The sequence below is a fragment of the Stigmatopora nigra genome, chromosome 4 (assembly GCF_051989575.1).
Source record: "Stigmatopora nigra isolate UIUO_SnigA chromosome 4, RoL_Snig_1.1, whole genome shotgun sequence".
NCBI lineage: Eukaryota > Metazoa > Chordata > Actinopteri > Syngnathiformes > Syngnathidae > Stigmatopora > Stigmatopora nigra.
In genome coordinates, this window is record NC_135511.1 from 9,989,853 (window position 1) to 10,012,511 (window position 22,659).

The following is a 22,659-nucleotide window of genomic DNA, read 5'->3' on the forward strand; positions in this document are numbered from 1 at the left end:
TATACCTTCATATTCACAAAGTATTAAGTAAAGATGACGAATGTAGTGAAATGTATAAGTCAGATATAGTACATATTCATTTTATAATTGATATTCATGAGCATTTACTGCCCTGACCAAATATTATTTTTACATACCACTTATCACCATATCACTTTCCTGGAGCCCATCCCTAATTCTTTTATTTAATAAACATTCATACAATTATCCTATAAAAAGGCAAAAATGACACAGATTAACATTTGTTAATCTATCAAAAAAAGAAAAAAATGATAACTGTAGAAGACAAATCACAGACAAGTTTTTTTTAAGAAAACTGAAACTTTTATTTGATTACATTTTCACACATACAAACAAGTGTCCAGCAAATAAATCTCACATGAACGGCACACATACAGTCCATATATCCACCACCTTCATTAATTTCAGAGGAAACAGTTTTTAAAAAGTCAGTACATATCTAATTGACACATTTAATCTAAACCCTCAACATTAACTCGTAACAGTGCATTTAGTGTCAGCAAAGCTAGCGATTCTTCAATCTAAATAGTATTGCACTTTGTTAGGATACATGTGTGATAGAGAAGTGCAGCATGCTAGTTTTGTAGTGATAGCTTGCCTGCAATTTTGGTTAACAATTCTGCTAAATTCAATTTCAATATCCATAAAAAATAAAACAAGGACATTCCACTTTTGGTTACATTCCCCCAGTGAAAGCTGCCTTGTTTGTCTTTAAATGCGTAGAGGTATTTTTTGGGTGGATCAAGTTTGTTACCTCTATTGAATTAAAAAAAAAAACAAAAAAAAAAAAAAACATTTTCATCACGCATGTTTAAATGTCAGTAATTTGATTGTATTTATACGTGACTAAAATCATTATTAAGGTCTAGAAAGTTGCCAATAACTTTAAAATAAAGGGATTGAATTTACAGTAGTCAAAACAAATGGACACAAAACAACCCTGCTCAAGTGTGATATGTAAGTGACTATTTCCAGTGTACACATTATAAACACAGAATATTAGTTGACTAAAAGAGAAGGCATGTTGAAGGCGAACACACTGAAAGTGACGTGAACAAACTTGTGGCTCTTTAAAGTTAACCGAAAAAAAACTTTTTCCAGGCTTGACAGCAAGGAGGTAGGTCGTATTTTTATGCAAAGCACCAGTAATACGCTAAGTCCTTCTCGAAATGAAAACCAACCATCTTGCTACCTAAAACCGGATTTACCAAACTATCCTTTTCTCATAGTGTAAACGGTTGTGACACTTAACCCAGTGGTGTTTCAAAGGCAGCTAGAGTGCACCAGAATTTTTTTTTTGTTTCAAGGTGAAAGGTGTAAATTGAAGCTTGACGTGTGAAGAGATTCTGACACTAAACAAAGAAACGTCAAGATACTAATTGATGGATATAAACGTGCTCATTGGTGATAAAACTACGATGACTTTAACAAAAAAAAGTGCAAAAAAGTGATGTTTTTCCAGTGATAAAAAAACAAGTGAACAACAGTTATCAAAACAAACCCCAGTGCGCGTGATACAGATAGTGTTCCAAAAAAATTGTGCAACTGAGTCAGAGTATTGCTACGTAAAATAAAAATGAACCGAAAGGCACCGAGGCGCTAGTGCTAAAAGATTCACAATTTAGGCTTTCTCCCATCAGGTCCACTATGAAAAAGATTTCATCTTCTAAACTACACAGCCAATCATGTTATTCCACAAATACAGGATTCCAGCTAATAAACATATACTGTACATAAAATATTAATTAAACCAAACCCCTGCTCTGAACCCAAACAATGTAATGTTAAAACCATAGATGTAAAAATTGGACTTGAATTAAAAAGAGACTTTGGTTCAATATTCCACATCCCATTGCCTCTGTACTAAAGACCCTAAAAACAAGTGTCACGTTAGTATTGATAACAAATGACAAACACATGGATACCCTACTATAAACCACCTCTAGTCAAAATAAACCCACTGACTAAACTTCTCAGAAAGTCATCTGTTAATCCTAACGTACCAGCTCAGGTTTAATCGTTTTGAGAGTTCATCTGAGGATTAAAAAAAAAAAAAAAAAACCTATTAACCCAATGTCATATCTAAGGGTCACGAAGCAGCACATATTTGACTATTTGAAACAAACACCCTGTTTGAATCTGCTTTACCAGGCATAGAGGCTACTGGAGAATTAAAAGCATATTTAAAGCATTTCATGCCCAATTGTCTCATTTGTGTTGATCATAACAAGCGCAGGTATCATAATTTGGATCAAAAATCTGAAACTAACCTGCCTCTGACCTAGAGGTGTCTATAATTTTTAAAACAGACCGGCCAAAATGTCATATCATACCATACCATCTCGGAATTTGAACCAACAACCCTAATGCAAGCTACTTTCACAAGTCATAATGACTTAAGAAACCTTCCTGCCACACATCATGCTGGAATATCTCCTAAAAAAGGTGCAAATAGAGATCTCGAACAGTTACTTTCAGAAGACAAGCCTCTTGGCAGTGACAAATTCCTCTAGCTGGATTTTGCCTCCACCCATTAGGCCGAATGCCGGGTACATGGTCCCCGAGCAGTCCACTTGCCTCTCGTATAGGCAGCGCATGTTGTCGGCGTCATAGAAGTAGACGCGACCGGCTTCGTAATCCAGGCACACGCCCAGGCGCTGCGGCATGGGCAGCGTCCGGTTGCCCGGATCGGCCGAAGACGAGGGTGACGATTTGGGGATAAAGAGCTTGCCCATGCCTATGGTAAGGAGCGTAAAGGGCTGGGAAAGGTCGTAGCACGCGTCTTCGCTGCCGCTGTCGTGGCCGCTGTCGTGGTCGTACCTGGATTAAAGAAAATTTGGTTTAGACTTTTAGAAACAGAAGGGCAGTTGACAAATGATGTTATTCTGTGAGTCAATAAACAGCAAATTCTTTTCCCAGCCATTTCAAGGGCGTACCATAGAACGTGCAGAAGATTAAATTGTCTTCCACTAGATGGCAGAAGATACAATCATCCTATGCGTCCATTTTTTACCCAACAGAATACGGTAATCCCTGAATTCTTGCACATTGGTGTTCAGAAAAACTCATCTGTTCCCAGCTCTTCTTTGAAAAACATCTGTTGTACTCTCATATTGTTAATTTTAAGAATCTTAAGTGTCAAATGATGTAGCCTAACTAACACATTCTATACGAGGGAAGAGCTAAAAGGTGCATTTACAGTGCCATTTTTCAAATCTACTGTCAATAATCCCAATACACAGAATTGTGTGAATGGAATATGTGCAATTCAAACAAGGTATTTATTTTATTTTGCTTTTCATAAGCAGTCTAAAATAATTTTTGACATATGGCTGAACAATGGCTGTAAGAGGGAAACAAATAAATAAATCATCCATGAGAGGCGAGAAAGGTCGTCTGTCTGAGAATGTAAGCGCTTTACAAGTTAATGCTGCTGCCTCTTACATCATAGGCTTAGCTGGAAGATTCACTGGTAAGAATGTGTCGTGTTAGAGTTAGGTTGCAGAATTTAGAATGTGCAGCAAGGCTGCAATTTACCTTGGGCTGCTAGTGTCTCTTGGGTTGTGAAACCATTCCAGAAGCTTTGTATCCGAGGCCACGCCCACTTTAACCATATAAGAGTGTGACTCCACCTTTAAGGCCCAGTAGTGTCTGCAAAGTACAACACTCCAAGATTAAGATCAACAGAATACAAGTTTAATGGGTTGATGAAACTTTAAAAGTCTTACATTTGTTGACAACACATTTTCAAAAAGACATTTTTCACAAAATAACAGCTGGAGCTACGAGGGAGTTGATGCACAGGATTAATCAAGTATCCATCTGTCAATCTAATTCCATTCACTATAACATCAAACACCATTTCTATATATCCCACCAGATATGCTACAACATTTCAGATGTGTTTAACTCACAAGAACAACAATATATGTAATCAAAAGTGCATTCTATTGCATTATAGTATGGAATTAATATCCAAAAGTATTTTGGTTAAGGAAAAAATGGAAAACTAAGGTCTCGTACAGCTTTATTTAAAACACAAACAACCTCTTCCTTACAAAACTTTCTATTCTAAATTAGTCACCTACTCTTGCAGTTGAGTACCCAAAAAATGGCAGGTTTATGATAAATTCCCTCACTTCCACAATAATAAAAAGAGTAAAAGATGTGAGTGTGTTGTTAACATACCTTCCCTGAGAGATGCCCGGGTCACCTATGATGTAGTCCAGGCCAATGTAGCTGCCGGTCTGCACACGATCTGCCGCGAGCAGAAAGGCCACACCAGCAACGCTCTCCACCATATCGCGCCGCTTGTTGAGCATCAGACGCTCCGTGCTGAAGCCACACTTATCGCTGAACAGGAATTCAAACACTGCATATAAAAGAAGTCACAGAAAATAGCTTAGTGTTTTTTTTGTTTGTTTTCAATGTTGGTATCGTCAGGATTTTAGACAATTAAAATATTAATAGTTTCCCTATGTAATGTAACATGGATGTTCTATTTTTATGTTTTGCAGCATAATCTTGATTGACTAGGCAGATTTTACAGATTGAATATAGAGGGCATGTTGAAAATATATGGATATTTATTACCAAAACATGTTTATATTAATGCATCCAAAAATTCCTAAGCTCACATCTTCCTTTGCACTGCATTTAGACATTTTCCATTAATTCTGTTCATCTGTTCGAAATGGACACACGAGGGTGCTACAACACAACTGACCCACACAACTGGCTTACTACTCAAGTATAATGAAATCATCATGTCCAGCTATTCTCATTTGGATTAAATTAACTTCTATTAATAGACAGTGGGTCAACAGCATGACGTCACAATATGAATGCACCATCTTCACCCAACCATTGTGTGAAGGGTCTCCTCCATGGGGCATAATGATTCCCAATGTCTGCTCACGTACTACAGCAAAAATATGTGTATAATTGTATGACTTCAAAGGGAATTTGCTTGTGTTAATTTGGCAAAAAGTGAATGGCAAATGAGTGGAGGTTCACTGTATTACTAAAGCATGAGCTACTTGGTTAACCATATAAAAGGCAACATTGATGTAACCTATGCAATTGGAAATCAAGGATGATTAGGATTCACGAAGTAGACTGCGTGGCCTCTTTCTAGTGGTACCCTTCTGGATAAAATGGCACCATCTAAATATGCCTGGGCGAGAATTCACCCGAGTGATGTTCATTGAACCTTTGGAATTGGCATACAAAGGAGATTCTTCACCTTCAGACACAGCATCAATAGGTGCTTCATACTACCTGAGAAAGCCTGCACTTTTCACATTTTTATGCCAAATAGGTCCAAAAAGTTGCTGTGTTTCAAAGGTACTGAAGTCTTAGAAGCCCCTTTCACCCATGCAAGCATTTTTCTACCCCACCCAGTGTTGTAAACCAGGCAGTTGAATGCCATATCGCCTTGGCGTCAACGACACTAAAGATAGCCACACGGGTGTTGAGTGCTTCCTCAGGCTTCACCCTTGCTTGACATTCTTCCTCGTTACTGATGGTCAGTGAATCCTTTCACAATTTGCAATACACAGGGAGCCAAACCAATGTGTTCGAATGGCTTTTTTTATTTTGCCAAGGCTCTGATTTGGATCATCCTTTCACTGACATTTGCATTCATCCGTTTCCAATTTAGGAATTGATTAAAGATTTAGAAGGGCCTATTACCATCCCACGCTAGTTTGTGTGAGCACATTTCTTCAAATAGCTCTCTCCAAAATATACCCAAACCCACACAGACTGTTTTCAGTTGCATGAAAGACAAAAAAAACATCACCATGGTGATCTGCCAAAACATCATTGTGCCTCATTGCCTCCCTTGTATGACTCAGAATTTAAATAAAAAGCAAAGCATCTGCCATCTTTTTAATCCTTTTTAAGAGCACCATGACAAAGTGGGCTGGCATAGTCACTTAAATCCAGAATATTGTTACGCTGAGGAATATTTGTTTATGACTCGTATTTACCGAGGCCAGGAATTTCTTCAAAATATGCTTAAAATACCACAGCTATTACTCCTGTAATTAATGATGGTTTCATGCGAATATCCATACTTGTACTTGAACTTTTGAATGCTTTTATTGTCATTATACAAGTATAATGACTCAAGCACGTGTGTCGACTATCTGACAATAATCAAAGTAATATTTATGATGTTCCTTACCAGGTGCAGGGGGTGTGTGGAATGTGACTTCTGGGCTGTAAGGGCTGAAGATGGAGTTCCTGCAAGTGCGGACCCTAAATGTGTACAAGCTGTCAGCGTCCAGTCCACATATAGTAGTGCTGGGACTGTGCGAGCGCTCCATCGTTTGCCAGATGGCATCCTCAGCATCCTCTTTCGACTGATTCGGGCCTCCCAATCTGAAAAAAAGAAATGTTTAGATACAGAATGGACTTTAATGGCTATTGTAAGGATGCATTGGGAAAGTAGGAATGTGTGCCCACCTGCGGTACTCCAGTAAGTGTTGGTCTGTAGGTTGGTGGTCATCAGACAGCCTCCAGAAGATGGTGGCCTCGTTGTAGACTCGACTCTTGGACAGGTCGATCATCGGGGCGTCGGGAACTGGAAGATGGGTAGCAAAGAATTGCATTCACCAGGAATCCACATTATCTTTCCAGTGTCAGATTTTTAGCAGATTTTTTTGTCTGTTTTTAAGTGGGTACTTTTAAATCTTGCAGTAAGAAACATCCACATACCTCACCATATTCTAGTAATTTCAGCAAGGATCAACTTTATTTTTTCTATCTCAATAGTTAAATACTAACATCTCTGTATGCATCGCATCTGCCCGCCGAGTTCCCACGTGACAAGCAACATTTAAGATGTTATAATACATGGATGAAAAACTGTAGAGTGATTGACAAATGTCATAAGCACTGGAGCTTATTGATTCTCTAAGACGGATCTATAAAAGCTTTAATCCTGCTTGGTATTGTACCTTGCCCTATAGCGTGAACTGCTTCAAATGTATGTGCACAAGAGGAACAGCTTGTAAAACTGCCACCTACTACAATACTACAACTACTTTCATGGCGAAAATCCAAAGATCAACAATCCTTTTAAATTTTTCCCCCACATTCGCTTCCAGTCTGTAACGAAACGGGGCCAGTGGGCCATTAGACGTTTAAGAACTAGAGAAGAAAAGGCTGCAAGCAGACTGAGTGGAAGATAGCCAAGTTTCACTCCAGGGGGGTCCAATTTCGTTCCTTTTCATCGGCCTTTGTTCCCGTAACAGACAGGAAAGAAGACATATTCTTGTTAAATTGGGTGTTCATAGTCCAAATAGAGAGCTCCATAAAGTATGGTTTAATGAAGCCTAAAAGTAGAATGAGCCTAGATTATTAGCAAACTCAATTTACAGATTGATTACAATGTGTTTAGTAGCTTTAAAGGATAAACACTCAAGTGTAAAGTAAGCTTGAAGAAGTTGACGTTGACATTGAAGGAATAATGCAGATGGTTTTAACATTGCTGAAATAGCAAATGCAGTTGAGGTCGGTTTGGCATGTTGCCATTCTACTATTGAGTAGGGGCAGGTCAACAGCTGACAGCTGCCCCTTAATGTCAAAAGAATGACAAGCAGCCTCAGAGTTGGAAATTTCTAGTTTGTTTCAAAACTTCACCTGAAATGATTTGACTAAATTATAAAGGCTTCACTGGTACTATATAGATTATGCCTAACTTTAAAGGAAAGTGGGTTAGACAGTGTTAGGTTTATCTAAGAGACAACTGATTCAAAATAGACAGCTTGCACATTAAAAATTAATAAATAAATGCATAATTAATCAATAATTTATTTAGAAATGTCTAAATAAAATGTATTCAATTCACTAAAAATATTCATAATCTCTCATTTGTTTTAGATAATATTTAAATCATGATAAGCCTGTTTAATAAAACAAATGTGGATCTCATTCCATCTCATATAATGACAATAAAAGCATTCAAATTAATTAAGTTAACATAAAGGCATTGATTATAATTGCATTAATCTGGTAAAACCATTACAGGGCTGTATATTTATTTACATTGCACCATTAAAGTGTGCTAAAAATCAGTGGATAATGAGATAACAAAAGAGGACATGATCCAAAGACATCATGTTCTCACTTGTTTTCTCATTATCCACTGAATTGATCCAGTATTGATCCCCATGTCTTATTTAGTCGCTTGTTATCGGCAAGCGCCTGCCTGCTCTTTGCTCCGCCAATCGGTGTTGTGTGTGTCCTTGTGTGAAGTTACCTCCACCAAAGCACAGCTCTTTGAGAAGCATCTCCTCTCTCGATGTGTCCAGCACAAACTCATCAAAGCTGGGGTCGGCTGACGGATGGAAAGTCCTTAGAGACTCGGTGGCCTTCTGAATTCTAAAAAAACACACCATGGAATACTGCTGAGCATTTTAGGAATTTTCAAGTTTGTCTTTCAAAAAAAAGAGGATCAAGAATAGGCAACAGTGGACAGTATCATGATCCCGCAAGTGCAAAGGTTCCGGTCTCAGTCAAAGCCGCTAATGGGGATCAATTAGGCAGCTTAAAGTTGCTTACTGCATTTGGTAACATGGCTTCACATGGCTTGCCATGTTTATGTTCTTCAGCAACACAAACACACAAAACATAAGTCACTTAGAGTGTCTGAATTGTACCTGACGTGAAGCTGCTTGGCAGTCTGTACAAAGCAGGACTGGTCTGTTTCTTTGAGTACCTCCTGAGCATAGCCCACAAGGCCACTGTTCTCCAACATACCCTGATACTCTTCCATCTGGATATATAAAAAACACATGACTTAATTTGAGATCAGAATAGGGACATTGGATTGTAAAAAGACACTTGAAGAAAATAGATTTGAAAACATTTTGAAAAAGTACAGTACATATAATCTAAGTCAAGAATAATTATTTAGAAATCATATTAGAAACCAATGCATGAAACTAAAATCAAAAAATTATAAATTGATGAATGAAAAATTTCAACAATCCTAAAAAAATTAAAAAACAATAAATTTTTCAAAAACAATCAGAAGGAAAATTAGGAGAGAAAAATAATGAAAGTCTTTCCAAAACCTACCTGGGATTTGAGTTGTCCCAAGCGTCTGTTTTGAGATTGCTCAATTGATTTAAGCATCTCTGACTTTTTCTCCTGCAGGATCTCAAATAGGCGGTCAAAGTGCTCATTGGCCTGGCGTTCGGCCAGCTGCCCATTTTCCTTTAAAACAATGGAGAAATATTACAAACTCACTCCAGCACTTTGACTGTGCCAGCTTACATGACATTCAAAGATAACCACACTATATCCTGTCAGACATCATCAAATTGTTCAATTCTATTGTACAATATTGTATATTTTAATGATATACCACCAATGATCAAAAATACAGTTAAATTAATCTGATTGAAAAATTCATCCATGCAGATCCCAGTTTCATCTCAATTACAATCCATTTACTGTAAATTGTTTTAATGGTAGCTAAGCATTTGTTAGAACAGAAGTTGCAACTGTTGTTGTGGTTGTTGTCTTTAAACAACAGCTGTGCCTCTTTAAAAACTCCACCCAGGGTGTCAGGATAAACAGGCTCAAACTGTGACGTGAATTAGAGGAACCCAACGTGCACTTTCCTTCTTTGTGTGGCTCACTTAATGAACCTGATTGCACTTAATACATACAGCATCTCAAGAGACACTGGTTTAGACTCAACTGACAGGTTTTCAAACAAGCCACCCACACGCTTTGCTCACATTAACGTACCTCTGTCTGACTGACGAGCTGTTCCAGTCCAGTAATTTGAGTCTTTACTTGGTCCTCTTTGCTGATTAAGTAATGGATACTCTTAGCCAGCTTCTCCTGTGAGAAAATGAATTGAGACGATTCAGTGAATTTTCAGGAGACTTATGCACACAGACAGTGACACAGCATTTTCTTACAAACAATTCTCCATCTATTAATGTGCAATATCTGAATATTACGGACAGATGTGTCTATATGGCACACACGGACAAGACGAATTACTGCCCCAGTGACTGAAACCTGAAACAGGGCCAACTGATACGCATTATTCACAGTTTGACAACACAAAAGACCCACAGTGATGGGGAACAAATGCTTGCATCCAATATTAACATGCCTGCACTCAGCTGATAGAATTTCACAAAGATTCTGTCCACACAGAAAGCCTAAACCCACGGTGTGTTCAAGCACTGTACTGTTCAATGTCCATTAGCTGAATCAAGGTTCACGTTTCAATCCCCTACTATCTATATTCTCGATTTTTAAGTCGCCTCAAAGAAAAGGGCCCATTGTATCAAATGCAGAGAGACATTGCAACACCACCCTTTCTTTCTACACATTATGTGCTTGGTATTTTTTGGCATTCACAGATGTTTACAATGGTCTTTAATAGGTTTAAAGCTTATCAGCTGAGTATTACTATACATGTTCCCCCACCTCTGAAGTTAAACCATTAAACCTGTCCTCCAGGTTCTTTGTGTCAAATTATTTGAAGTGACGCTACCCACACAGAAAAGGGAAGAGACTGTTTATTTGACACGAGTTGTGTATGAGAGCACATTACCTTTAGGATCTTGTAGGCATTGCTCATGGAAGTGACCCTGTGGTTAGCGTGGGTTCCTCCCAACTTGCAAAGGTGGCACACAGGCCGCCGGCACACCTCGCAGTACATGTTAACCTTTTCCATCTCGTGCTCAGGGCACATCAGCACCTATGACAATATATATACAAAAGTGAAGTGAAAACAGGAAGAAGTTGATGACTTCATGAAAATATTCTGACAAGTTTCCTGATCCTGATTTCTTAAAATAGAAAATGAATTCAGCATTTAATAAACAAAAGGGGAAGCAATTTTAGGCACCCAGTTTGCTTTTAGTAGAATGTCTAGGGTAAACAAGCATTTAAATGTGTACAAACAAATCACAAAAGGCACAAACTGACATTCATGTAAATATAACTTAGCTTTTCCTTGACATACAAACTAATCTCTCATTCAGGATACATCACTTCACCATACCGCCTTTTAAATTTTGCCCTTTGGCACTATTTTGTGGCAACCTAATGCATTAAAGAACTATCACAAGAAAATGAAAGGACATGCATTTTGACTAAATATATTTTCCAACTTACTAACTTTTTAATTAAAAATATATGACAAAACTTGCCTTTGGTCTAAAGTTGGTGGTTGGCCCCACATACTCATGTTGTGCCTTGGGTGTGCCCCAGGGATGGTGGGTCTTGAAGCACTCATTGCAGTAGCTGACCTTGCAGTCCATGCAGCTCTTGGTGGCTTCTTGTTGCTGCTGCGGTGGTTTGCAGATGTTGCACATGATGGCGACGGCGGCACGGGCCGCTTGCCGGTAACGCTCCACGATGCTCTCCAAAGTGAAGTTGCGGAAAAGCATGCTGATACCGCGCTCGCCCAGGTCGATGTCGTGCTGGCATCCCGGACAAGCGATAGTGGTGACCCGAGGTGTTACGGATCCTCGGCGCCAGCCCGGTGAGGCAATGGATCCTGGGAGAGAGGAAGGACATTGAATGAGTAAACATCATGAGGAGCTTTACACGTCAAGTCCTAATCGTTTGTTTAGCATTTTGTCTGAGGCCCTAAATGTGAATACTGTCTTCCCCTCAAATAAGAGCCAAATAAAAATGATATCCTAAGAGAAATATTTGGAAGTCACAGTGACCACGTAAACTGAGTCATAAAGCCCACCCTTACACAGTGGTCAATGTTACAATACTATGGTGGTTGTCTTTAAGGATTTTTGAAGGCATTTGAAAAATCTAAATATAATACTGTTGTAATAGGATTAATTGATTTATTTACATTAGATTTTAATTGTTCATTTTATTTTACGCCCCCCAAAAAATCCTTTGAAATTATTAAATAATTATGAATAAATTCGCAAAAATAAAATGAGCTTTGTAAATGAGGGAGTGCAATATAAAATAGCCTTTAATTTTATGTTTGTAGTCAGCATTTCAAAATACAATCATAAGAAAACACTACAATATCGATCACAAATAGGGCCTCAGCATATAGTCTCTTTAACTTTGTACTTTAGATATCCCCAGTAACTATCGACTACTTCTCCCGATGGATATGGATGCATCTAATATTGAAGCACAACACAATGCATCAAATCAAGCAGCTGTCAGTCATGGATCCGGAAGGAGTAACCACCTTTGGACCACGTTGGTTTGTCTGGGAGAACAACCAAATGCGACCAGGTAAAGTAACCCTTGCGATTCATTCAACATTGACAACAGTGGTATTACAGCAAGTGCTGAGAGTGAGCTGGACTGGAGAACAATTTTGAAATCCGCTAAAAGTGTTTACATTTGGAGTAAATTGCTTCCACTCAATTAACAGTGCACCAACAGTACATTTAACTTTCACTTATGGGACAATCAAGGTTGTAACTTATAAAAAAAATCAACTGTAAAGTCAATACAGTTTGTATTGGGTGACAAATAAAATCCCTTGCCGAAGACATTTTCAACTCCAGTTTCATGTGATGATAAATGGCAAGTGATGTTTCGTATTTTAGTCCAATTTTGCAAATACTTAAGCTCTATTGTCAAGTATCTTCAAATGGATCCCAGTAATTTCAAAACTTTGGGTTCTGTAAAAATAAGTCACTTGAATGTTCACTGTACAGTTAAAAAAATGAATGAGAATTTCCTGTATTTGCTATAGGAGAACTTCATAAAAGGACAACCATCATAATGAAAGGATTGTCCCCCACTGTTTCGAATAATCCGTCCATTTGACACATCAACACTTACTGCATTTCCACATACGCAACAAGTCCATACTCAAATGACCCCGCCCCCCACCCCACAATACTTTACTTGTTACAGATGTAGCAGCATCTGAACAAGTGAGGTGCATACACAGCACAGACACTAAAGCAGTGAGGGCGGAGGCAAAAAAAATGACACACTATGAACACACAAAACGCCAGCAAACTGGTGACAATTCTGCAAACACAAATTTAAAAAATAAAAACATTGACAAAAATATTGCTTCACGTTTTTGGGGCACAGGAGAAGTGAGGAGTGCTGGATTTATCTCAGTAATTCCACTTCTTTTCCGAGGACCTGAAAATTCAATCAAACACTCCTCAGGTGAGGAAAAGACACTAGGGAAGGGGGGAGTGGGGTAACGCAGTGGGGAAGAGCAACAAATGTGTGAACTACAGTATGTATATTCGGTGTGCAGATATTTGGTGATAGGTGAGAAAGGCCATAAAGCATGATTGTTTGAGACCTCTGGACTACTATGCAAGCGCTAATCATGACAAACTCAATATGACGATGAGCATGAGCTTCTATACGTCAACTAATCTGGCCCCGCAGCGGGAGTGCGAGGGACGAATCCAATGATTTTCCAATGACATGTTAGTCAGATTTACAAAAAAAAAACTTTTTCAGACATGACTATTCTCAATATAGAAAGGCATGGAGTAATTTTGGAAAGTTCTTACTCAATTTTCATACTAACATCTGTTTAAGCATGGGTGTAGTTCGACTTTTCCTAGGTGACATCATGTTCCCCAGACATAAAATTGGACACTGACAAGGCCCCATTATATTTTGTTTGGAGTCAATTTTCAAGATGAGCATACAACACAATGCAACCTCCATGTAAACTTTGACTTTTGTGTCCAATTGCTTAACGCTAGAGTATTTTACTTTCAGTACTACTGAAGTCAAATGAAAAAGAATTGCCTGGTTCAATTCCAACTGGGAATAAAATATTCCTCTTTGCCATGCAGTTTTGTGAAGACATTTGAGACCGTTTTGGATGATTTAGGGCTGTGGATAATTTGAATTGAGTTCACAATGACCTCTCATTTGTATATCATTAAACCGAGACGACACCTAACAATGCTGTCAGGAACCTATCTTGGGGAGGGCTGGGGGCTTCTACTAGGCCCTGCGTTAAGTGGGTGTGGTCGGGTGAGGGTCTGGCTTTGGGTTGATGCTAAATGGAGCGAACCAAAGACCCTGAAGGCACCCCAGTCTCCAAAAGAAATAACCTGGGCAAGCCCAAACAGCATCTTTGTGTTGGAGTTTAGGTTCCTTTGTTCAAAGTACTATTGTTTTTAAGGAAGGATTTTGATTGGTCATTTTAAGTAAATGACAGGATAGAAGATGTTGGCATTGAAAGCAGAAACTGATTTTTACAAGTTTTACCCAGATCTCAAACTACTACTTGATCTCCAAGGGGACAGAGAAACTTAGTAATGGCTTCTAAGTTGTACTTGCTAGGCAGTTGTCAGCAATTGTGGCACGCAGCACGGCCACCTATACAAGTACAGTGAAATATTAGCAACCGTGACTAACGACTTTTCAAGTTTACGAGGTTGGCATTTTCCCCAGGGTTATTAAGCAGCCATATTTCTTGAGCAAGAGAATTTACAGATTTGTCTGTTTCTTTTTTTTGTCAAATAAGAAACATGCATGGAAATTTCGCAGCAAAAACAACCCAGATTATAACACAAAATGGTATAGTTGTTCCTTAATTTAAAAATTAAGATGGAAACGCAACCCAAGTAGTAAGAATCTGGACACGAGGGAGGAAAAAAAAAATACTTTTTGGGGAGTAAATTGGAGAGTATAATATTCTATTGCCCAAAACGTAGGCACTACTTCAGTGTAAGATAATGCACTCAATAATACAATAACTTGACATCACATAAAAATGTATTAAAGTCCCATCTACTGTGTTTGCTGTTGTGTTTGGTAGGCTTAAAAAAGGGTGGGCAGTAGCGGAGAAATAGCACTCAAGCTAGGGTTTCACAAAGAGGGTCCGCTGGCGACACTGTACTCACTACTACAGCTACTCAACAGCCGGAGGCCGCTTCTACCTCGACTTCCGAGCGACCTTCGCACTGAGGCTGCAAGTAATCAACAAAAAGAGATGACAATAAAATATGAAACCAACATGAATGCGTGTGACTTAATTAATCATGAAAACAGTCAGTGACAAGCAGGCGGTAAAGAAATAAACATCAGAGAGTGTAATGTAGGTGAGAGTGGAACACAAAAACATTTCTGAATAAGGAGTATAAAGAGAATTCCCGACATTTCCTGGGCAGTCTGTGTGCCTGGAGAGTATTTGCAGGGCTTACTTTTTTTCCAAATGTTCTTATTCTAATAAGAATGAAATTGTGGTGAGAGAGGGGAGGCATTTGTTTTGGCACAGCGATGCCTGTCCCAGTTGTCCACTGATTATTAATAAACAGCCGGCAAGTCTTCTTCTATTCTTCACCTTGAACTAATCCCTCATTCATTCCTAACGGGACAGTCTGCGTCACTATGGCAACCGACCATTGGAGAGGTGCTGGCCAACATATTCTGTCCAAGCTTGTAAATTGTAAACAAGATGAACTAGGAGTTTTTGTAATCATCTTATAAAACTTAAAGAATGCTGCAATTTATAATCCTTAATAGAATGCATACAGCTTTCTAATGCTGAAAATGAATGCATTTGTTCATAGTTTACATACATATATATGGGAGTTGTCCGAATGTTTCAGCCTGAGGAGAGATTTGCTTATTCAAAGGTGGAGGTTTGGGTTTCCTGTGTCCACATTTTGGATATAGTAAACTTATTCAGTTTGAGTTGAAGACTGTGCCCAAGATTTATAAAAAAAAAATAAAGTTTGGTTTATTTTTTTAACACCGTCCAGAAGAGGACCTTTCATTGCCATAGCAACCACTTGCAGTTTGGGCTCAGTGTTATTGACTGAGGGGCTCCAGTCAAGTGAAGACTGGAGCAGAAATACACGGATAAGCAAACATGGGCAAGTGTTTTATTCCCTAACCTTGTAAATTTGGGGGAAAATATCATGTTATATTTTCCACTTAATAGGTAAAGTAAAAAAAAAGTTTGATTGTGTAAACTACTTGCAACAAACTTGAACTTGAGCTGACCAAAACTCAGTAGACATGACTTATAAAAGTGACTCCAATGTAGGAAAATAGGCAGGATTTTCAGAAGAAAGGCATCTGTGCCACACTATCCTTAAATCATTTGTATTCATTAATATAGGACAAGAGGGAGGAGGGATGCACAACAAACTAAAGCTTGGCCCACTTTGAGCTGGGCCCTTTGTCTTGCTTCTTGGATGGTGGAACCTCTCAAGTCTAACACTTCGGAAATTGACCCACATTTTCGAGAAAAACATGTCCTCCAAAGTCACTCAAACATCAACTACCACACGTTTACCTCAAATTAAAGCATTCATGTTTTGTTTTGTTTATTGTTTTGTGACACTCGTAACAAAAGGCAAACTGCTCAAGGGAAATAACAAAGTAAAAGAGGAAATAGCGTGAGATAGGCAGACGCTCAGTCAGGGTTTGTACCCTCAGCCTTCTGTAACATTTGGATTACCTTGCTCTATATTAAATTTTGCACAGTTTTTAAAGATTTTAAATTGCTTGGCCTTATGCGATCTTAAAAGCTTTACATTTCCATTAAGGAGCATTTATTTAAGTTCCTCTACGTTACCTATTTTAATTCAGGTTTACTGCAGATATTGTAGGTGTCTTTAAAGTTTCTCAAGTTGCATCATTCTACTAAGTGCTTTCCAAGTTACTTCATAAAACTTTCATCATGCTACTTTGAATAACTTTTTACATGACCTCATTTTACTTTTTATTAGAGTACATTAAAGAAATTTAGATGATTTCTTTCTAAATACATGGTCTTTGACGATAAGTGCTTAAAAAAACGGGAAAAAAAGCTAAAAACTGTTGAGTCATTTTGATCTCTTCTAAATTCAACTTACCAAGTTTTACATTTTAACATTTGTTAGATTTAAGTGCAAGTATTGTGTTTGACTGTATATTTTCAGTCTGACTGAATTCATATTTTTCTAATAATAGGGAAAAAATCATTCGAATTTCTTTGTAAATTCAAGGGTACTACTGTGTCTTCATCTATTTTCTTATCCATTACCAAAAATCTGGTATAGCACTAACCTGATCGCACCAGCTTGTCTAACTTCTCCATGGAAGGCGACGGCACACGGGATCTGGGACTGCCCGGCAACGAACATTCGGAGTTACCGTCCAAGGAATCGTCATAGTTTAGCATGAGAAGCTCTCGGACACATTTGTGACACACGCTATGCTGACACGGCAGGATGAGTGGATGTGTGAAGAGTTCTTTGCAGATGGGGCAGATCAGCTCACGCTCAATGTTCTTGATGGGAACCTGCAGGGAGCAAAGCAGTTAGCCATTTTTTTTTTACCAAACAGAGGATGGAATGTTGACCACACTGCCCTTATATACTAGAGAAATTTTCCTGAAGTCCACCATATAGTAGAAACATTATGGCTATCTTTCCAGCATACAGACATTTTAGCCAGTTGTATTATGTACATTATAGTTTATACCCACAAAGCGCATAAATACACAACCAACGCTGCAAGAAAGTTTCTTTGAGAAAGCCAAACTAAGATTTTCAAAGTCAAAATACATGAAAATGTGCTTTTTTTGTCATTTCAACACTTAAAGTACAAAGAGTCCATGCAACAGTATGCATGAACAAGGGAGTGTATTGAGAAAAATGTACATTTTGGCTTGCATGTTTGCGAAGAGTCATATGCACCATCATAGGAGCCAGATATGGCTCTAGAGCAATACGTTCAATACCCCTGATCTACAGTATTGCTTAACCTAGGTGTCTTGGGGGTGCTGGAGCTTATCCCAGTTAACCATGGGTATGAGGCATGCATGATGCAGCTGGAACTGGTTGCCAGCCAATTACACTGCACCCAGGAAGCCACAGGATTGAACTATTGATCACAGATCTCTGAGGCGCATGTGCAAACCACTGTACGGCAGAGCACATGATCCACAATAAAACAGTAAAACAATCACCAAACAATGAACCAACTGACACATTTTACAGTCTTTTTGTTGTTTGACAGTTACACATGATCCTTTGATCATCAAAGTGCCTGGTTTCACTCATCAAAGACACAAATTCCAATAGTAAGCAAAAAAAACGGGAAACCTTCAATTAAAATACATACTCAAAGAAAAAAACTGTTCTGTAGTCCAATTTTGATGTAACTTATTGTAACAAATACCACAGGCTTTGCACTGATTAACCTTCTCATCCGCAGAGTAAAGTTTGTCTAAATTTTAACGACATACTTTGGGCCAGTTTGCAGGCACAATGATGTTTATTGAATAATCAGATTTACAAGCAAACACAGTTTAAAAGAAAATATTTTATATGCTATCACAGGTGTGACCTTATTGGAAAGCATTAAGCACACTGGTTGGCCATTGTGATGTTTTCTAGTCATTTGCGTGGTTCTCACACATTATATAAGGAAGGATTAAATCCAGCGGCTAAAGGATAGCTCACGTTTACGAGGTAGAGGGCTATTTTAATCTCAAAAAGAAAAGGCGACTCTTGAAGATAATCTTAATTAAGATCTAAATGATTTCAAACAAATAAACGCCTTCAATTCGCATGATCTTATTATGCCATTGAAAGCAGCGCTTCAGCGTAGTGAAAAGTCCGATTTTCAACAAATGTAACAAACTTTTCCCCGAGTTACTTACCGCGTGAGTGCTACTGCGCCGCATCTCCACAGTCATGGCGAAGGGTCTGAATTTCACTGATCAAGTTGAATTAAAATAACTAAATAGAACAACTTTCTCCTGATCCCTGATACAAACGGCGTGTGAGTGTGAAAGGCAGCAGGAGAGTACAAAAAAGCCGTGTGAACATTCGATGACGCGGCTGAATGAGCAGAAGAAATAGTATACCCGAGTTTACTGTGGCCGTGAAGGCACCACGCGAGGAAAGGGAGGGGGGAGAGAGGGGACATCTCCATGGGAACCACCGTTGCTTTCAAGAGCATCTCGTAAAAGAAAAGAGCTAGTGCATTAATCTATCACATCGCTCATTCCGCCGTATTTATATTTCTTTATATATTCAAACGAACACGCTTTTGTGTGTATAATGGGGTCTAGTGAGTCCATACGTTGAATAGTAGTAAAACAAGTTTATAGACACTGCGAGTTAACGTCTTTGAGTGAACTCAATGTAATAGACACAAGAGCTAATGTCGAGGTCAGGGGGTAGGGAACATATGGCTCGTGGGCCATATTTGGCTCTTTAGATTGGGTGCATATGACTCTCCTCTAACCTGTGAAGTAAAATATGTAAATCACTGTGGAGAAAGGTGAAATAATAGTATAACAGTGTAAACGTTGGAGTGCAAAACTGTTTTGACAGGAGCACAATAAAACCTGAATTTTGTGAGTTGTGTGATTAAGTAAGTGCAGTACTGCACTTTTAGCAATTTCTTATGTGCACTCACTCATTGTAAATGATACAAAATGTACTTGAAGTGGGAAGGCCAAACTCATTATCGGCCATTTACAACAATCTCTTAAATTGGCTGTAGATGCTCATTTTTCAGTGTCACTGGATGTCACGTCTTTTATTCATTTATTTTTGATAGTGGTTTCACTCAAATAATGACAATCACAAGATGAGAACAAGAGCAATATGAGTGTGCAGCGTCATCACTCTTCCTTATTAACCACAATCATAAACACCTCTCAGTAACCAAGTGTCCCTGACACACTGCACAGCTGCTCCCATATGTGCCACACACTATATACACTACTACTATACACAATCAACTCCAGTGTGCTTCCTACCTCCAGCACATTGGAATTAGTGCTAGACAGTGTTAGATTTTTTCATAAACAGTTTTAAAAAATGAGAACATCTCCGACTATGATGCAGTACCTTAAATCCACCTTAAATCAAGCTAAACCTGAGCTAAATGAGTGGTTATTTTATTTAATCAATCAATTACTTTGTATTAATATTTATTAATATAAACAACATTAATAAATCAATTATTTTCTTTCTTTATTAATTTATTTATTAACTTATGTATTACCTATTTATCTATGTCTAAAATGTCTTTTCCTGTGTCTGTATTCTGATCATCTTGGTCCTATGTAATCTAATCTTATCTAATTATCATTTTGACAGAATATTTGCTGATTTTATCGTCCATTCACATCTAGACTAATCATTATGAGTCTGACATAAACCAGCCATCCTTCATAATCAATGGGGAAAAATGCAACTATACATCTCATATCGTCAAAGTGGAAGTCTATTGTACATCATCGGTCCTACTAAAATGATCATAAATCATCTGGATGTGAGCCAAACCGCGCCGGTCATGCTTGAAGACGCTCGGGAGCCTGACGACTTGACAGCCGGCTGCCAGCGCTCCCATCACCGTTAGTGCGACTCACCTCGCCCCGCTCGATGCGCTCCACAATGCTGGCGAACTCCGTCATGTCCTCAGAGTCCGACATGGCTGCGAATTGATGTGGAAGATAAATGATGAAAAATGATGAAAAGGATGATGCAAGCGAGGATGCTATATGAAATATTACACACGCACGCACATGCACAACAGCTGTGCTTTAGATCAACATGAATCACTCCCTCCTTATTTGTGTGTAACAGAGCATGCGCAGAACATAGGGGAAAATTGGGCTTTTTTTAAAAAAATATACTATTCGCAGTCATTTTTTGTGTAGAGCATATTTCACACTAAATCCTGCATAGATGCTGCACCCAAGTGGAGATGTCTCCTTTATCAGAGCCCCTTTCACATTTCAATGAATGGATCTATTCATAGATATAAATTTATTATCTGCAGGTTTTAGAAGATTAATGTGAAAGAACAAAGAGGATGGTGATTCTCTTGGTTGATGCTATTACATTTAGTTGTTTATTTTCAGAAAATTGAATCACTAACTATATGCAACAACCAGTTCCACTTATGATTTACTAATTATGTTTAACCGATATTTAATTGGATACACTATAAAGACAAAATATTTAATGGACACACTGATTGACATTATTGTTCAGGGAAACAATCATTAACATTAGCAACATGTTCCAAAAATATTAAATTAGTTTTATTATAATAAAAAAAATCCTATCAATGTTTTGGAAGTGACAACATTAATTCTTAATGAAAATTTGCATATTGAATAATTTCCCATTTCTGCTTGATGTGATTCAGCTGTTTAATACTCCAGTATGTCCATTGTGGTATTTTATGATCCATAATTAATAAGAATGTTTATTTTATGAACCTTTTATTGATATTATGTACATCAAATGATGAAATCCTTCATTTCCTTGTATTTGTACATCTGGAATATTGGCGTAAACTGTTTGACTATTTTTGAGGCACTTATGTCATTATGTCATCAATGTAATGAGTCAATCTATAGTTCATATCTGCCTGGCATCCAACAGAGTCCTCAGATATATTATTCTATTTACTGTAACTATCTACCCATTGATCAATGTACCATCGAACCATCTACATATCCATGACACTCTATTATATTGATTGTAAGAGAATATAAACCAGTGTTTGTTTTCAGAGTCCAGCAGTGAGTGAGCTCCATAAATTGGTTTGTGATCTCATTTTTGGGGTATTTTGGAAATGCTACTTATCCAACGCCCCAGATGTCCTCCTTGGCTTCATGTTGTGGACACATTCCACATGCAGCAGTCTGTGACAAGGCTCAAAAGTTAAATAGTGTTGTTGCTCACCACACATTTTTATAGTGATCATTTATTAGCTCTTTTGCAATCAAATAGAAACCCATGTCTGATTAATGTATAACCATGCAAATAAGAACATGGCTGCCCTCAAAAATCATAAAAGTTCATTAATTCAGGTGTTACTTTGATAATGGAGGCACAAGTTAAATATCTGGTAAAACTGTTTCAAAAGGTCATGTGAGAAGAAAGATTGCAAGGAAAAGAAAAAGTCTCCAGCAGGGCCTACATCAACAATGACTCCAATTGATAAACATCTTGGTGGGTTTGTGTTAAAATAAAAAGATTGTCCTTTCATTTTTATCTAGTAGTTCTAGCTGTTGTATAGGTTAAAAAAAGGAGAATAGCACCACGCCCAAATACAGCTGTGACATGCGGTGTAAAGATGGTCTCTTGACAATTCCTAACTGGGTTCGCACTCAATTCCCTTTGTGAAGCACATAAGAGGCACACATTATTTTGCTTCCGAATTCAGTATCGGTCAATCTATACTTCTTTGGATCAAGAAGCAGGTGATACGACAGCAAAACTGCAAAGGTAGTAGAGACAAGAGACAGGCAACGGATTCATTTTCTTTTATTTAGCATAGATACAAGTACAGTATTGGTTGCCGAGCTTGGGGCTGCTCAATTTTCAAAGTTGGACATACCACACAAACATTTGCATTTTCCATCCTTTTGCATATTTACAGTGTTTATCTACACGTCTTTACAAATCATAAAAATAAATGGAATTTCATGTTACATTATTACATTATGTATATTGATAGCTGTATGGCAAAGAGTCCTTTAATGGCAGCGGAGTGTCCGTCTGCAGTTAAGTGGCAGAAATTGGTAAGCATTAAGGGAACTGACTCGGGAAATTTTTTTCCCCCTTAGAGAAATGCATTAGTGACTTGATTACTGGAACAAACGCTGCATTGCAGGGTAAACGTATTATGTTTGTTAGTATA

At 38.1% G+C, this 22,659-nt stretch overlaps 1 protein-coding gene across 6 annotated transcripts; it reads right to left on the reverse strand.

Moving 5' to 3' along the window:
• Window positions 1–307: 307 nt before the first annotated feature.
• LOC144195695 (E3 ubiquitin-protein ligase Trim36-like) lies at window positions 308–20,585 on the reverse strand. Of its 6 annotated transcripts, XM_077715507.1 has the most exons (15): window positions 20,372–20,585; window positions 17,047–17,281; window positions 14,892–14,957; window positions 13,087–13,155; window positions 11,214–11,563; window positions 10,613–10,759; window positions 9,790–9,885; window positions 9,112–9,249; window positions 8,691–8,806; window positions 8,291–8,412; window positions 6,493–6,610; window positions 6,212–6,408; window positions 4,210–4,393; window positions 3,559–3,672; window positions 308–2,841 (listed from the first exon to the last, which is right to left on the reverse strand). In XM_077715507.1, the coding sequence occupies exons 1-15, from the start codon at window positions 20,432–20,434 to the stop codon at window positions 2,496–2,498; spliced, it is 2,361 nt and encodes a 786-aa protein (XP_077571633.1). In that variant the 5' UTR covers window positions 20,435–20,585; the 3' UTR covers window positions 308–2,495. The 6 variants fall into 6 exon arrangements, with proteins under 6 accessions (XP_077571633.1, XP_077571628.1, XP_077571629.1 ...); XM_077715502.1 differs by lacking the exon at window positions 14,892–14,957; XM_077715503.1 differs by lacking the exon at window positions 13,087–13,155.
• Between the last annotated feature and the right edge of the window lie 2,074 nt (window positions 20,586–22,659).

Coding starts and splice junctions, on each gene's coding strand:
- LOC144195695 (XM_077715507.1), bottom strand. CDS start 20,434: ATGTCGGACTCTGAGGACATGACGGAGTTCGCCAGCATTGTGGAGCGC. Junction 13,156..14,891: donor GCTGTTGAGTAGCTGTAGTA/GTGAGTACAGTG, acceptor TTGAATTTTCAG/GTCCTCGGAAAAGAAGTGGA. Junction 8,807..9,111: donor TGGGACAACTCAAATCCCAG/GTAGGTTTTGGA, acceptor TTATATATCCAG/ATGGAAGAGTATCAGGGTAT.